General features: G+C 44.4%; 1 protein-coding gene across 5 annotated transcripts in view; it reads left to right on the top strand.

The window, feature by feature from the left end:
* The window catches only part of LOC149308685 (fibroblast growth factor 13-like), a 153,007-nt gene that overhangs the window by 117,968 nt on the left and 17,606 nt on the right, over window positions 1-17,433 (top strand). For 4 of the 5 annotated variants that reach the window (XM_089536296.1, XM_089536291.1, XM_089536295.1 and 1 more), the window contains 2 exons: window positions 8,626-8,736; window positions 9,921-10,024. In XM_089536296.1, coding sequence (XP_089392422.1) covers window positions 8,626-8,736; window positions 9,921-10,024 — 215 coding nt within the window. Of the gene's footprint in view, window positions 1-958; window positions 1,409-8,625; window positions 8,737-9,920; window positions 10,025-17,433 lie in introns of those variants that run through there. The other variant, XM_089536294.1, reaches the window with a different exon arrangement.

The raw sequence follows: 17,433 nt of genomic DNA, 5'->3' as shown, positions 1-17,433 counted from the left end.
TTCTTCCTCCTCCATCACCTCTTCCACTTCTTCTTCCTCCTCTTCCTCTTTTTCTCCTCCTCCTCCTCTTCTTCTTCCTCTTCTTCCTCCACCTTCCCAGCTATTCTTCTTTTTCATTCATCTCCACCACTACTTCTTCTTCTTCTCTTCTCTTCTTCCTCTTCCTCTTTTCTCCTCCTCCTCCTCCTCTTCTTCTTCCTTTTCTTCCTCCACCTTCCCAGCTATTCTTCTTCTTTTTCATTCTCCTCCTCCACTTCTTCTTCCTCTCTTTTACCTCCTCCTCTTCATCTTCCTCCGCCTCCTCCTCCACCAGCTCTTCTTCTTTTTCTTCCTTCTCCTCGTCCCCACCTCCTCCTCTTCCTCCTCTTCCACTTCTTGTCCTTCTCCTCCTCTTCTTCTCCTTCCTCCTCTGCCTCTCCCTCCTTTTTTCCTTCCTCTTCTTCTTCCTCTGCTTCCTCCACCTTCTAGAGCCCGGTTTCTGCGTTGGTTGAAAAAAAGAGGAGGAGAAAGGAGGAGAAGAAGAGGGGGGCACGTTGGGGAGGGCTTGTGCCGCGTCGCCTCTCTCTCTCTCTCTCTCTCTCTCTCTCTCTCTTGCATCGTCCGAGAGGCGAGGAGGAGAGCGCAGCCTCTGTTGCTGCTGCTGCTGCCGCTGCTGCTGCTGCTGCTTTTGCAGAGAGCGGGGCCGGAGTCTGTGGAAGGCGAAGGCAGCCTGCCCCCGTTCCGCGTCCCTTGGCTTTGCAGAGCCCCTCCGAGGAGAAGCCGAGCGGATCGAGGAAGGAGGAGAAGATGCAGAGGCGGAGGCGCCGTCCCTCTTGAAGGACCAAAGGGCTCGATCCAGCAACCGAGGCTCAGCAGCAGGAAGAGAAACCTTCGGGGGGGGGGACCCTTTGGCGACCCCCGGGCCCTTGGTCCTCCCGATCCCCCTTGTCCCCCTCTCCCTCCCTCCCTCCCTCCCTCCCTCCAACAGGTTGCTTGGGATCCGAGGAGGAGGAGGAGGAGGAGGAGGAGAGGCTGGCGAAGATGCTGCGCCAAGGCTCCCGGAGATGAGGGACCTGTTGGCCGGCTGAGCCCCCTTGGGCCCCTCTCTCCCGGCTGGGCCCTTGGAGGAAGCCCTTCTTCTTCTTGTGGTTGTTGTTGTTGTTCTTTTCCGAGGGAGGCCAGAGCAGCATGCCTGGGGCTCCCCCGGCCTGAGGAGCCTGCAGGGTGGCGGCCATGGCAGCAGCCATCGCCAGCTCCCTCATCCGCCAGAAGCGCCAAGCCCGCGAGCGCGAGAAGGCCAACGCCGGCGGCAAGTGCGGGGTCAGCAGCCCCAGCAAGAGCAAGACCTCCTGCGCCGACAAGAAGAAGCTCAGCGTCTTCTCCCGGGTCAAGCTCTTCGGATCCAAGAAGAGGCGACGGAGGAAACCAGGTGGGCGCCCCTCTGGGCTTGGGGTGAGGGCTCTGCTCCGGCTTCTGGTGGGAACTTGGAAAGAGATGACACAGAGGGGGTGCTTGTGTGCCTTCAAGTCGTTCTGGACTTGTGGAGGCCCCTTAGAGTCACTTACGGTGGTGACTCTAAGCCAGGGGACCGGCGTATGGCAACCTGAAGAGGACCAACTTATGGTGACCCTAAGGGGACTGACATATGGCAAACCTATGGGGACCAACCTATGGAGACCCTAAGGGGACTGACTTATGCCAGCCCTATGGAGGACCAAGCTATGGGGACCCTAAGAGGACCAAGTTATGGTGACCCTTAAGGAACCAATGTATGGTGATCCTGAGGAGACTGGCATATGGCAACCCTATGGGAACCAACCTGTGCAGACCCTAAGGGGACCGACTTAAGACGGCCCTAAGAGGACCAACATATGGTGTCCCTAAGGGGACTGACACATGGCCACCCTATGTGGACCAATCTATGGACTTATGACAACCCTAAGGGGACTGACTTAAAGCAGCCCTAAGAGGGTTGCTATATGCCGACTTAAGGAAACCCTATGGGGACCAACTTATAGAGACCCTAGGGAACTGACTTATAGTGTCTGTAAAGACTTATGGCAAACCTAAGGGGACCGACTTGTGCCAACCCAGAGATATGGTTATCATGGGGGTTTCAGGGCAATATTTGTTCAGTGGAGGTTTGCCATTGCCTTCCTCAGAGGCTGAGAGAGTGTGACTTGTCCAAGATCACCCAGTGGGTTTTCATGGCTGAGCAGGGATTTGAACCCTGGTCTCCAGAGAACCTATTTGAGTGGCTACAGTTCAGCATCTTAGTTCAGTCTCCATTCATCACTTCTATTGATATGGAAGCCATCAGCTGACATTGACTCTAGCCGGGACCCAAACAACTAGATGTGGTTGCCAAGGAAGGGCATGTTGACCTTTCTTGTCCTGGTTAGCAGGTGGCTCCCATGACAGTGGGATGGAAGATGGGATGCTATCCAAAATGCTGAACATATTTTGGGCAACGCCTTGGATAGCTCATTTAAATCTGGATTCACCACCACCATAGTGACATGGAAAACAACTCCCACTGCTGCTAGGTGGTATGGCTGGGGGGATTCCTATAGCCTTCTGATTTGACCATTTCAGGTCAGTAGGTCCTGGACAAAGATAGACTGGTCTGATCTGGTAGGACTCTTCTCACCTCTTTCTCTCTCTCTTTCTCAATCTGTGATATATCTGTTCCAGGTATTGAAAAGATAGGAAGTTAAAGTATCTCTCCAGTGTGCTTAACCTATATAGGAGGGACAAGACTCAGCATCTTTAGTTCGGCTAAAATCCAGAGTAGATTCACTGCTCTCACTGACCTAGCAGCCACCAGCCTTCTGTAGACCAGGAGTTCTCAATCTTTCTGGTCCTCCCAAAGTTGTTGGATTTATACTTCCAGAAGCCCAAAAGATTGTGCATGCTGTCTAACCTAGTTTCTCTGGGAATGGAAGAAGGGATGAGTGGGTTATGACTCTTGGTGGTATTTTGGACTTTACAATATATGGCAGAAGGTTGAAGAAGACTGGCATACACTAATGTCAAAAAACCAACAAAAACAAATCAAAGCTGCCCGCTTCGGTCAGCTTTCTCCAACTTAGCACTCCTTCAGATGTGTTGGACCATAGATCCTGTCCTCCCAAAATGATTGAAACTAGTCCTAATACATCCATGTTAGTTTGGGAGAGTCTATTGTACACAAGATACCTCAGAATATCATTTTTTCAGCAGGTCAGAGAGGGTTAGGCTCAGTCTTTCAAGAGGTATACAGGCAACCTCTGTGGAAAACAGAACACTGGACTGGAGATGGATCATTTGGTCCAGGTCAAAAAAGACTTATCTTCTTAATATCAAGGATGGGAATTAGTTGACTCTTAGGATGTTGTTGGATTGCAACTCCTATCACCCATAGCCAACACAGGTGAAGAATACTGGGACTTGCCATTCAGCCACATCTAGAGAGCCACACTCTTCCCACCATTGTCTAACTAGCCATGATGGTTAGAAATGGGACCTCCCAGGTGGTCTACTTTGTTGGGTATCATGCTAGGACCATAGTGTTATGGGGATTCATATTATTATGCGTCCTCCTCTTTGTGTATTTCCCAAAGGCATCTGGTTGGCCAATGTAAGTGTCAAGATGGTAGATCCTTTGCTTTGATGACACCTTGTTTTTCTTGTGATATTCTTAAGGAAACACTTCTCAAACTGTTTTGCCTTCTGGAAAGGATAGGAGCTAGTACCGTGTGGCTCCCTTATACTAAGTCAGCCCATCTGTCCATCCAGATCAATTGTTGGTTCTTTTCTCATTCCTCTCTTCTGGGGCTCACAATGCCAGGGACTCAGCCTGGGATGGGCCATGGAAAGCTGTGACCCTTTCTTGTAATCTCCTATGGCTGCCTGATGTGCAGTATTGCTGAAGTATGTGATACACATGCCAAAGAGGTAACATGTCATGCTTTGTAGTGGCACATTTGTCACAGCTGGCTTATTAGCCAAAGTTCCTTGTGGTGTGCATCTCTCCATTAGAAGACTTGGGACTTCTGTGCATGAGAGGCTTGCTGATTGGTTGGCTGATTGGTTAAACTGGACCCTGTGGGTTAAGAATACAGACCAATAGCTTTGAGGTCTCCATGGAAGGATCAGGCAAATTCCTAGAATAGGTCTGGTCCGATCAGTGGATTGGATGGAGCAGAAGAGCTAAGTAGAAACTCCAAACACTATATCTCTGACTATCTGACACCAGGATGAAAAAACAGGGGCAGTTTTCCTTTCCTTTTCATTTTTACATGGACAAGTCCTTTCTAAAACATCCCTCTTGCATGCACAAAGAAACTGGCATGCAATATACTAATTATTAACTTTGTGTCCTACCTTTTTTCCCCAACACAGGAACACAAGGCAGCTTACAAATTAAAATAAGTCCAATACAGTTTTAAAATATCCCCCCCCAAAAAAAAGCAATATTAAAATAGATTTAAATTATGAACAACACTAAAACAGTTTAAGTAAAAGTAAAAATGTTAAAAAGCCATTTTAAAAGCATTGCAGCCTGTCTAGTAACGGATGCAGTCTTTAAGTGTGCAAAAGCACTTTTAAGCCACATAGGGCTTTATAGGACATAACTAGCACTTCAGTTTTTCCCAGAAAGAGACCAGCAGCCAGTGGAGCTGTTGCAGCAAGGGAAGTTATATGTTCCCTATAAGCCATCAATGTGTTAGTTTCTCTCAGAACACTCAATGCCATCAATTCAGTGGCAAATGGCATTTTCTTTTCCTCTTTCTGTGTGCTTTTTCCCAAACTGTGGCTGTGCCTGAGACTCTGATTTTGCATTCAGTTGCAACTGAGGTTTATGCATGCACCGCCAGCTTATTAATCTCTCTGGATTCGGGCATGCCACCTACGCACACCCAATTTGGCTGATAGGCACCATTGATTTCCACACGCACATCCTTGTTTTGGAAGTCATGAAGGGACGTGATCAGTTTCTTGATCTCTTATATACCCCAATGTACCCACTCAAGATGTGGTACTTGAAAATGAAATGGAGAGGAGGGAGTGGGGGATAGCCTTCCATGGTTCTGATTTTGTCTGTGCATCATCTTTGCATTGCACATCTTTGTGCAAAGTTGCACACACAGGAGGACAGATATTCTATCTATCAGACAATCTCTCCATATAGCCCAGTATTTTTTTTAGATCAGTGCTTCTCTGGCTGTCTGAGATGGGGAACCAGCAATTTGATGTGCCAGGGAATGCAACCATATTTCTGCCCGTTGGCTATAACTGTTTCTTTCTTTCCTAGAAACTCACTGTAGACTGACAGTGAGTCCAAGGCTCACAGACTGCCATTGGTCCATGGAACATCACTTTGAATAGTACGGGTCTAGGGGTGGTTCTCAACTATTGGACCTCCACTGGATTTGGGTTTCGATTCCCAGAATCCTAAGCTATTGTCCAGCCATGTTGGCTGGGTTTGCATTTCAAAACATTTGGACGACTGGTTGAGAAACACCGGTCTAACTCCAGTCTCCTTCAACATGGTGCCCTCAGAGGTGTTTGAGCACAGCCTAACAATGTAGTGAATGGCTAGGGATGGTGAGGTGTGTAGTCCAATACCGGAAGATTGCCAGGTTGGCTGCCTCTTAAGATTGAAACAGCTGTATAGTGATTTTGGCAAATCACTTAGTACAATATCCTGTGGTGTGTGTGTGTGTGTGTGTGTGTGTGTATTTGAAACTATAACAAATAGAACAGGTATACATTTATTGTTTGCAAACAGTTTATTTCTAGAGATATTAGAGAATGGACCTGGGCTTTCTTCCTGCAAAGCCTCTGTTCTGTCCATTTAACTGTGACTCTTCCTTTGACAAATATGTGGTACTACGTACATGGAGTGAAACCATCTTGCTTTGCCATCAGGTGAAATAGATTCAGCTTAGAGATGGTAAATTGCTTAAGAGAGATGTATAGCTCGGTCTTTCTTTTCCAAGATACTGTCTAATCTGTCGCTATTCTTTCTCTGCACATCTGTGTTTTGCTTACAGGTTGCTCTTCTCCCCAGTGCCTTTTTTATTTCAAAGTTTTGTTTCTGTAAAAATAGTCTAAACAACAGAACTTGCAACACGAAGAAAGCCTGCGAATAGGAGTGGGCAGGAATGGCCAAGTATCAAAACAGCCTAAAATATTTTGGAAAACGGTGATGAACAGATTCCCTCTCCCCTTGTTTATTTTGCTCAACTTACAAGGCCTGTCACCAGCCAGTCTTCTCAAGGTAGTTGACTAGTTGAAGAATGAAAAGACTGTTTTACACATCAAATGGCTGTGATGTGTGAAACATGGGGGGTTTTGAGCCAAGAATGGTGGCGGGCCTTGCAAAAATGCACTCAGGTGGTGCATGAGTTGACAACACATGTATGTGTTCACGGGTTATATTTCTAGTTCTGTATATGCCTAAGAAAGAGAATGTGTGAAAGGACCCGACACTAAAAGGAAGAGAAAACTTACGTTTGTCTATTAATTTCTGTGTTTTGTTTAATGAAGTACAGGTTGAGTCTCCTTTATCTGAAATGCTTGGGACTAGGGGTGTTTTGGATTTGGGATTTTTTTTAATATTGGAATCACTGTATTTGCACATATGTACAAAATGAGATATCCTGGATCTAGGACCCTAAACAAGGTTTGTGTGCATTGAGTCGCCTTAAAGCCAAGCATCACTATCTCAACCACCCATGAAAAATGTGTTGGTTTTGGGAATATTTCTAATTTCAGCATCCCAGATAAGGAAAACTCAGTCTGTATGTATATTTCCTAAACTATCTGGGTGGTTTATATTAAAATCCACTTAAACAATTTAAAACAATAAAAATATCAACATTTACATATTTTTCACTTGATTCGATGGGTCTGCTTTAGTTAGGACTAGCAGATGGGTTCATGCTAATCTGTTTAAACCAGAAACTATGATCCCACTTTAATTTCAAATGACAAGAAAAATATGAAATTCAAATTACAAGAAAAGAGATTCCTACCTAAACATTAGGAAGAATTTCTTTTTTACCATAGGAGCTGTCCAACATTGGAATAGACTGCTTTGGAGGGTGTTGGACTCTTTTTGGGGTTCTTCAAACAGAGGCATATTTCAGGAGTGCTTTAGTTGTGTATTCATACATGGCAGGGGATGATGAACTAGATGGTCCTTGTGGTCTCTTCCAAATTCTATGACTGGAATTCTCTTGGTTAGTACTCCAACTAAAGAAGACCCATTCAATGAATTGCTGAACTGGAAGCCAACACATAGGTATGCCCCATTCATTCAATGGGTCTACTTTATGTAGTCCTAGTAAGAGAATTCAGACCTATGATGGCTATCTCTGGTAGCTTCCATGTAACTGGGGTGGTGAATTCATTCTGGCCTTTACTCTGAACTTTGGGTTTTAGTTTAAAGCTTAAAGGAGCTACCCAAATTGGTGGACTTATTTGTGGATAGGGTTCAGCACACTGGACAATTACATTAAAGGCTGATGCCGCCTTGCAGAATTAATGTAGTTTGACACTACTTTAACTGCCATGGCTCAGTGCTATGGAATTCTTGGATTTGTAGTTTTGTGAGACATTAGCCTTCTCTGTCAGAGAGCTCTGGTGCCACAACAAACGACAGATCCCAGGATTCCATAGGAAGGGGCCATGACAGTTCAAGCAGTGTCAAACTGCATTAATTCTGCAAAGCAGCATCAGCCTTTAATGTCGCTGTCCAATATTCCGAATCTTATCTTCAAATAGGTCCACCAATTTGGATAGGCTCTTTTAAGCTTCAAACTAAACCCCAAAGTGGATTCACTGTCCCACTGACATGGGAGGCACGAACTGCCACAGATTATAATTGACCACATCCATCTATCTTTGAACACTGGCAACATTTGTAGGGAAGACTCAGCATTCACTGGATACCAGAGTCACTGAAATCAATCCCTGTGTTTGCCTGTTTATTTCACTCACTCTTTTCCCCATTTAGAACCACCTGAAAGTATAATATGGATTTCTAAGCTTACTGGGATGCTAAGCTTTATCCTTGTTACTGAAGGGTGACATATGTTTTATTTCTTCAGTCTCTTTGATGCTGAATGGTTCGTCTGACCTGCGGAGCTGCTAACTATAGCTATCAACTTGGTTCTTGACTGGTACACAATCTTCTTTCTCTCTCTCTCTCTCTCTCTCTCTCTCTCTCTCTCTCGTCATTTTAGAAGAGTATTTTCCCTCTTCTTCTGTTGCTGAATCTCAGCTGATTAAAAAGCCGGATTCCCTTCTTCCCGCCACTGTCTTTCTAATCTTAATGGAGATCAGATCTTGGTCCTTCAGCCATGTAACACACTTCTGGAATTCTGATTCTCCAGCACAAGATTGGTGTTTTAAAGTTTCTTGCATTTCTTATCCCAAGGTAAACATAATCGGTTGCAGCCACCGGTGTTCAAGCCATTCATTTGATCTGCAGTCTTGCAGACACCTTCCGAGCTTCTAAATTTTGGTGCTTTCTTTCTAGGAGAAGCAAAACCAGGCCTTTTTATTCCTCTTTGTTTTGTTCTGTTTCAACCGGCAGCATAAGGCAATGTTGCCTTCCGAACTCTAACCTTTCGTCTTCGCTTTGCTTTCTTCCAGAACCACAGCTTAAAGGCATTGTAACAAAACTGTACAGCCGGCAAGGGTATCACTTGCAGTTGCAAGCTGATGGAACTATCGATGGAACCAAAGAGGAAGAGAGTACCTACAGTGAGTACCCACTATAGAGATATTGTCTTGGTTTGTTTGTGTAATCTGAATGGCCTTTGGAAATCAAGGGCACTTTGAGGGGCAATAGATGGAAACCAAGCAACCTAATCATTGTGTGCATGTTTGCTCTTTCAACCTGGAGTAGAGAAACACTCGAGCACTTGATCAACTAGCAGAGGTAGTTGTGCTTTCTGCAAAACCTGTCCAAATGTTATCTCCATGGAGATCTGGAGGGCTTCGTCACTTCGTTTTGGATTAGGGATTTTATTCTCTAGCCAGCAAAAGTTCCTCACCCCCTCATTTTGACTGATATGATGCCTTGCCATCTTTATTCCAAAAAACAATAATTATTTTTTAAAAATGAGAAACAAATGATCTCATAGAACAGGGAAATGAGAAAGCAATCCATAATGGAAATTTGGCATTTTGTACACTGGGCTATGCTGATAGACTTCAGATGAATGTTGTCTTCCTCTCTCCAGGCTTATTATCCATTTGGAAAGCTTGATTTATTTCAGTTTAGCCAGATAATATTGAGTAAGAGCCAGTCTGATGTAGTGGTTTGAGTGCTGGACTATAAGACCAGGATTCAAATCCCTGTTTGGCCATAGAAACCCACTGGATCACCTTGGGCAAGTCGCACTCTTTCAGCCTTGGACTGAACTGCATTATTTCTGCAGTGCAGCTGCAGCTGTAGTGGAACTGAGTCACTGCATTAAAAAATAATAAGTGTGAGATTTGTGTTGCCGGTGCTGGAGGTTGGCTGTGAAAACCCTTCAGATTGCACTCACACACACAGCTTGGAAAAACTTCATTGCCTGGACTGCCACTCCCAGAATCCCCCATCCAGCACTTTTGGGGACTACTGTCAGAATCTCTGCCAGCAGATGATGCTACAAAATAGTGGTCACGATGCCTGAATCATTCTGAGACTCGTGTCCAAATATTTAGAGTCCAACGCGAGTTCTCCATCTCCAGCTAGATGGATAAACATAAGACACATCTTATGTGATTTGCTCATGTTTGTTCCATTTCGAAGGGACATGCTCAACTACTGAAAATTTCAATGAAACCCATGCACACTCAGAAAGGAAATTTAAGCATTCACAAAATGGCTCTTTCAGGATGGCTCAGTCCTATTGCTGAAAGCCAGAGAGGCTAATATTCCTCCATTTTTCTTCCAGCTTTGTTTAACCTCATACCTGTGGGATTACGAGTGGTGGCCATTCAGGGCGTTCAGACAAAATTGTACTTAGCAATGAACAGCGAAGGATACTTGTACACATCGGTAAGTCCCTGCTTTCTCTTGATTTGTTTCTCTGTCTTTTGTGTGTGTCAGAAACCCGGCCTCAGGAATAGCAAAGGAGGCAACCTGCTTCTCAGGTCTGGTTTCTTGTAACAGAATCCTCTAGTGAATGTAGATGAAAAGGCTATTTCTAGAAGGACAACTAAATCCCTTTTTGCAAAAGCTTACAAGAACCATTTGCCTGGTCTCCTGTGGCGAGTCTAGGGCTGGGCAAATACTGGGCAAAATTAATGCAGTTTGACAGTGCTTTAACTGCCACGGCTCCATGCTATGGAATTTGGGGATTTGTAGTTTTGTGAAATGCTTAGCCTTCTCTCTCAGAGAGCTCTGGTGCCACAACAAACTACAAATCCTGAAATTCCATAGGATAGAGCCATGACAGTTAACGCAGTGTCAAACTGCAGTATGGCAGGAGCCTTGGTAACCTATGGGAAACTAAGAAATTGAAAGAGAGCTCTTCTGTTTTGGTTTTGAGACTATTGTGATGTTGCTATGTGGGGGATATATATATATATATATATATATATATATATAGGACTTGTTTTTGGCGTTTTGGATGTTTTCTTTTGTATATGTGGTTTTTTCTTTGATGGGTATGGGTCCAGACCCCATTTCTAGAGTGAATAAGATACCGAGATCCAGGCCATTAGTAGGTTCTGGCTGATGCACTGTGCCAAATACAGAGATTAAAATTAAGGATGAGTAGATTCACACTCAGAATGTTCATCCGACATTGCAGTGTCCCTTTAGTTCCACTGTGTTTGAATTTCATCAGGCGCTGAATATGTACTCTCATAACAATAATCATGGAGGGGGAACCATTCTCTGTACTTACTTGGTCAGGGATAATGGGAGTGGCAATCCAAACCAGCAACATGGTACCAGGTTGGCGAAGGCTGGATTTGAGGATGGAGATGATTTTCAGAAAAGCAGTGCATGGAATCATATCCAAAATAAAACTCGGACGAGTATAAGAATAATCTGATGGGTGTGTATCTTCTCATTCTTGTTTGGGGTCTGTGTAGCATAGGACCCAAAAGGTTTGCAACCAAGCACACATTTAATCTCATGGCTACTGGCAGACACAAAGTATGTTGCAGTCATACACTGAGGTTTTTTTGCTATACATTTCAAAACGTCTGAATCACCCATGGAGTACAATCTGAAGTGTAGTGGTTTGAGTGTTGGACTGTAACTCTGGAGAACTGGCTTCAAATCCCTACTTGTCCATGGAACCCAATGGGGTGATCCTGGTCAGGTCACACTCTCTCAGCCTCCAAGGATGGCAATGGTAAACAGCCTCTGAAGAAACTTGCCAAGAAAACCCTGTGACTGTAGGGTTCCCATAAGTCGGAAATGACTTGAAGGTGCCCAACAACAACAACAAATGTCCGAATCACCCTTGGGATACAATCCTGGAGGTCATTTATTAAGATGTTAAAGCATTCTGGGCTAGTACAGTTTTGGAGAATTCCAAAGGAACTGTCCAAAATTCTGAACTTATTTAAAGGATCATCCCTTTAAAGGTTGGGTTAAAACCTGGAGCAAATTCATTGCCCCATTGGATAGGAGTCACTAGCCACCATTACTCTCTCCTTTCATGCCTAAATAAATCTGCAGGGTTGTTGTGTGGAGAAAATGGAGGAGTGGGGAGAGAAGGTTTTGTAATGCAAGATGCTCCTGGAAGGAAAGGTACCTTTTTAAAAAAATGGAGATGTCTAGGTAAAACCTTGGTAAACACCCTCAAAGTGGGTCATTCTGTTGCAGATGCATAACTTTACATGAATTTCCTCCTAATTGTTCTTTGAATTTGGCATCAGACATGTTCTTGTTTGCTTTAGCAGAAAATCAGTTGGACTAAAAAGGGTCACGGAAACCCGACTTGAAAAGGGCTTCGGTGCTCCCCTCCTTCTGAGTGGAGTTTCACAAGCCATTTAATCAATGCTCCGACAAAATGTACAATCTGACTCCCCCACCCTTTTAAAATTCTGCAGCATGGGGAAAAAGAAGCAAACGCTAAATGCAAATAGCAAACTCGCTCAGCATACGTATAGCCTTGCATTGCAAAACAAACAAGCAAACACAGAAAAGAAGAAGCAACAGACTCCAAACATAGAGGTTTGCAGGATTGCATAATCCTTGCTGCAGAAGACTGAGGGGGTCTGATCCGTGCCCCCTAAGAAAACCCCATACTGGGTATGAGGGCATGCTCAATGGCAATGGCAAGGAGATGGGGAATAAAACTGAAGCATTGGGAAACTGGACATGACTAGTTGGTTGGCTGGCTGGCTGGAACCATGAACAGGAGAGTTTTTATGGCACAACATTTTGTTGCCGATCCCAATTATAATCCTCCTGTGTTGCCAGGGACTTTGCCAAGAAATGTAACCTATGGCTTCCTTCCCATAATGGCAGAATTACGTGGCTGAGATTCAAGTGACTATTTTCGTTGTGCCCAAGGGCCTTGGGATGCCCAGTAATTTTTTCAAAAAGGTTTCTTTTCCATGGAGGAGGAGAACTTCAGTACTTCTGTTGCTGTGGGCATTTTCAGATGCAGTTTGGGATGGCAGGGGTGTACATCGTAGGGTATGCTATTTCTCATACAGAATCATAACTGGCAATACCCATTTAAGTGCTAGCCCATTTTTAAAAATCTCAGGCGATTGACTGACTGATTGATTGATTAATTGATTTCAGTCACTAATAAATGATAACTTTGATGTTATTGGGCCATGCGTCTGTGCTAGGTTTTAGACTGAATTTTAAAGGCATTATCCAAGGGTTTGAACCCTGCCCTCTCAATAAGTTCAACATCTTGGGTAAGTCTTTTCAAAATCAGATTAAAATGTCCCCATTTGCACAGACATTTCCAAGCTCTGGTGCACTTGCTAAACTGAGAAAACAACAGCGAGAAATGCCCCTTGTTATGCAGTGAAAATTAGGTCTGCTATTGGGGTGGCATTGTCGTTGCAAACCTAATCAGAAGTTTGTAGTCAAAGAATTGGCAGGCTGGCTTCTTCCAAACAAGATGTGAAATTTAGCCTTTCTACGCTTTGGTGCCCCCTTAGCGTGGCCGGGTCGAAACAACTGGCAGGATCCCTTTGAAAAACCTAAAATAAAATAAAATATACACGATTAAAATCCTATGCCTCGATTCCCTTCTTGCCAATTTCTTTCTTGTTAATCAGGGTTGCAGAGGAGCCAGGCCTTGCAGGTTTTAAGGGCAAGAACTATTTGATTAGCAGGAGAAAGGAAGGTACCTTCTATCTCCTCTCAAGCTTCTTCTATTCCCTCTCAGTTTCTCTGCAATCAACACAATCGCTGGAGAGACAATAGGTTTTCTCAGCAATAGTGGCTGAGAAAAATCTCTTTCCTGGATTGCCTTGTGTAGCACTGCTTCCCTTCCCCATCTCCACTGGCATCAGGGGAATATTGGTACAGATGTTAAATGGCCATGGAGGGAAAGAAGGAAGAAGTGGAGCAAACAAGCAAAAGAGTTGGTTGGCCTCCTATACCTGTTACAGATGCGAATGCAGCCCCTGTCAGTGGGCTGTGAGTCCAATTCCACTTTTACCTGTAAGGAAGGAGCTCTCCAAGGTGTCAAAAGCAGAATAGTGCTGTTGTTCCACTGCAGAACTAATGCAGTCTGACACCACTTTAACCACCAGGTTCCATCCTTTGGAAGCCTGGGATCTGTAGTTTGTTGTGGCACCAGTGCTCTCTGAGAGGAAAGAATAAATATCTCACAAAGCTACAAATCCCTGGATTCCATAGCACTGAGCCATGGGAGTTAAAGCAGTGTCAAACTGCATTAATTCTGCAATGTAGATGTCACCTAGATTTGAGTCGTTCCTTTAAAATGTGAACTTATATTATCATCTTTCATCTTTACTGGAAAAAAATGGGTGCCTCAGAACTGAGAAAATATGAAACAGCCATGAGATTCTTCGTATTTCAGTATGCTTTTCTGGAAGGGAAAGGCAAGTTGCCATCAGCTTTTTCTTGGCGTGGGAAACATGTTTTTGGTGCAGAAAATGTGTTTTCTGTGCAGTTTTCTCTTTTTGTTCTGGAAACTGTGTGTTTTGTGTCCAGTCTTCTGTGCAGGAATCCTCTTTCCAGTGCAGAAAGAGCAAGCCTATGACAAATGAACGTTCTCAAAAAGAGACCCGAATGGAAACTAATGACTGAGCATTGCTCACAAATCAAGAAAACTGTTCTCAAAATGCAAATAACGTTTTTTGGCAGTTTATATCCCTGCTCCCTTTGTTGTTTTATGCCTTATGAGTTCCCCTACATGCTGTCAGTTTAAATGGGAGTCCTTTTTGCAGGATTCTTTGCGTTTCTAATTAAAAGCTAACCGTCGCACTTCATCCAGCTGGGAGCCTTTTCTTAAAGCTCAGTGTGTTTTTGCAACAAGCTCAGCCTATGCAGTCAAAAGGAAGCAAGCACCACTGAGTACAATAGATTTTCCTCCCAGGTAAACCATGCCTAGGATTGCAGTCGTGCTGATCCTAATAAATTGAGTATTATAGTATGCGCTGCTGGGTTTTTGAGTAGGTCTTTCAGAGTCATCTGGTACAGATGTTGAACTTACTAGCATATTACACAATTTCGTTCTGCAGATCAGCAAATTCTTGAACGTGTTCTTTGAAAACGTTTGGATGGGTGCCATTTGGAACGAATGACAATTCTCGGTCCCTTTCAATCTATGCACTTCTTAACTCTGTGACTCCACTTTGACTCAGACAACATTCTCTAGAAATTGTGGGATTTCCAGTTTTGGGGAGGCACTAGAGCTTTCTGGCTGAAAAATCTAAATCTCTCTCACTGAACTACAAGTCCCAGCATCCCATCAAATGGAATCGTGGCAGTTAAAGTGGAATCAGCTGCATCCACGCTGCAGAATTAATGCAGTTTGACCCCACTTTAACTGTTGTGGCTCAATGCTATGGAATTCTGGGCATTGTAGTCTTACAAGATATTTAGCCTTCTCTGTCTGGTGCCACAACAAACTACAATTCCAGGGATGCCATCGCATTGAGCTGTGGCAGGTGAAATGGTGTCAAATTGGATTATTTCTGCAGTGTGGATGCAGCCTTACAGGGTTAAAATTCTTTGTTTTCAGTCTGTCAATAAGAACTTCATTTCTTCTCTCAATTCAAATATATAGCCATGTTAGTCAAAAGAACCAATGCTTAGAGAGGTCTTGTAGCACCTTTGAAACTACCTGAAAGAAAGAAGTTGGTAGCATCAGCTTTCGTATTTCAGAGGTATCTGAGGAAGTAGACTTAAGTCTTGGAAAGCTCATGCTGCCGACTTCTTTCTTTCAGTGAGTCTCAAAGGTGCTGCAAGACCTCTCTACATACTGATTCTACAGACTAACACAGCTATGTCTGAATTCTATATACAGAATCTTTCTTCTCTTGATTGTTCTCACTAGTATTACCTTCCTGTAACTATTAGTTGTTTCCTTGCAGTCCAGGGCAGGCCAACAGTGTGGTGAAAACTAGGAGATTTGGGCTGGAACTGTGCATTAAGAGTGGGTCTACCCTAGCTAGATTTCTGGCCCCAAAGCTGCCCAGATTCACCCCATTACTTGAGCACTCTGGACCGATGCCAGGCAGCTGTGTACGCATGCGTCCCTCTGTGCCAGCCACCACCACTGGTGCCAGTCACTGTCTCTGAGGTCAAAAATGAGTCCCTTGCCATCAATCACATGGATGGATGCCTCAGTGTGACCTCTGAAGGAGCTTCTCATGCTGGCACTGGTGAGCAGGTGGCACAGAGGGATGCTGCATTCGGGAAAATGAACAAGAAGTGACCCTGAGTCTGGAGGGTGCAAAGGGATCTTTTAGAGTCAAAGATTTTTGGAGGGATCACTAGGGGTTTTACAGAGCTAGAAAGGACAAAAGTGGGTGAGACCTGGGGAACTTCATGCAACCCATGGGTTTCCATTTTACCACTCCTTTCTTAAAGTGTGACAACTGTTTCTTAACTCACATTGATGCATACCCTCCAATTGTCCCAATTTGCCAGGGACAGTCCCAATTAGTTCTCTGTCATCCCACTTTCTCAACTGCTTTTAAAATGTCCTGGTTTCTCTCTCTTCCTCCCACTTTCAACTGTTGCTCTCAAACTGTGTTCAAAGCGCAAAGAGTAGTTTGCATTGGGTTAACTAAAGTGGAGGAAGAGGAGAAGAAGGATCTTGCTCTTCCCAGCAGGTTCGGTCAAAAGCAAACAGCAGCAGCCTTTCCTAGCTGGTGCATTCTTCCTCAGTGATAACTGTCGTCATCTTGACCACATTGTGATTTTGTTTGGTCACATGTACCTTGGTTTTCGTCAGCAAAACATTTTCAGGCTGGTGTCAGTTCCTTTAAACTAGCAGTCCAGAAATGCCTGCACTAGATCTTGTAGGATCTCCCAGCTGCAGTGGTGCTTGCAAATGAGAAGGGAATTCTTTCCTCTTTCCATTTTCTCCTCCATCTGCATCCCCCCCCCCCCCCCCGTTTCAAGAACTTTATGTGAGTTCTGGGCTTTTTTTAAACAAAGGTGCCTCGCCACCTGAAAAACAGATTCAGGGTAGTAAATGAAAGGCGAGTGGCAGATCAACCGTACGCCCACACACCCTTTTTGTCATTCCGGGGCTGATGCTCACAGCCTTTGAAATGGTTCCCCTTAAAAAAAAATGGAGCTATCACAAAGGGAAGGAAGATCTAACACATGAGAGATTGAGAGAGAGAGAGGGAATGAACCTAATTCTGCCACTGCCTTGCTACAGAAGCTCAGAAACGGCCTCGAAGGAGGAGATCTGGTTTGAGATGAAGGAGACAGGTAGTGATGTATCATCAGAAACAAGGAGCTGATGTGAGCCTAGATGTGTTCTCCCACATTTCCTTTGCTAGAAACTTTCCAGCTTTGTTTCAAGAGGAGCTGTTTCTAAGCAATTGTTGTGATTCACTATAAAGACATTGTAGGCCGGAGGAGAGCAATATGAAGCTGATGAAGCACATATTGAACCCCGAAAAGCTGTGCTTGAGGGTCCCTCATGGTGCCCCCAGGCAGGAAAACATACCCATCAAAGTGCTTTTATTACTACTGGAAGTTTCCAGGAGTAGTGGTTTGGCATAGAGCCAGTGTGGTGTAGCGGTTTGAGTGTCAGACTATGACTCTGGAGGCCAGGGATCGAATCCCAGCTTGGCCATGAAAGCCACTGGGTGATCTTGGGCAAGGCACATGCTCTCAGTCTCAGGGGAAGGCAATGGCAAACCTTCTCTGAGCAAATCTTGCCAAGAAAACCCTATGATGGGGTTGCCATAAGTCTGACATGACTTGAAGACACACAGCATCATCAAGATCAGGATACAGTGGACTTCTGTTCATTTCTGTTCATG

Source organism: Sceloporus occidentalis, unplaced genomic scaffold, assembly GCF_023333645.1.
Source record: "Sceloporus occidentalis isolate IW3139 unplaced genomic scaffold, rSceOcc1.0.p SCAF_8, whole genome shotgun sequence".
In the NCBI taxonomy this organism is placed as follows: domain Eukaryota; kingdom Metazoa; phylum Chordata; class Lepidosauria; order Squamata; family Phrynosomatidae; genus Sceloporus; species Sceloporus occidentalis.
This window is presented reverse-complemented; position numbering and strand designations above follow the sequence as displayed.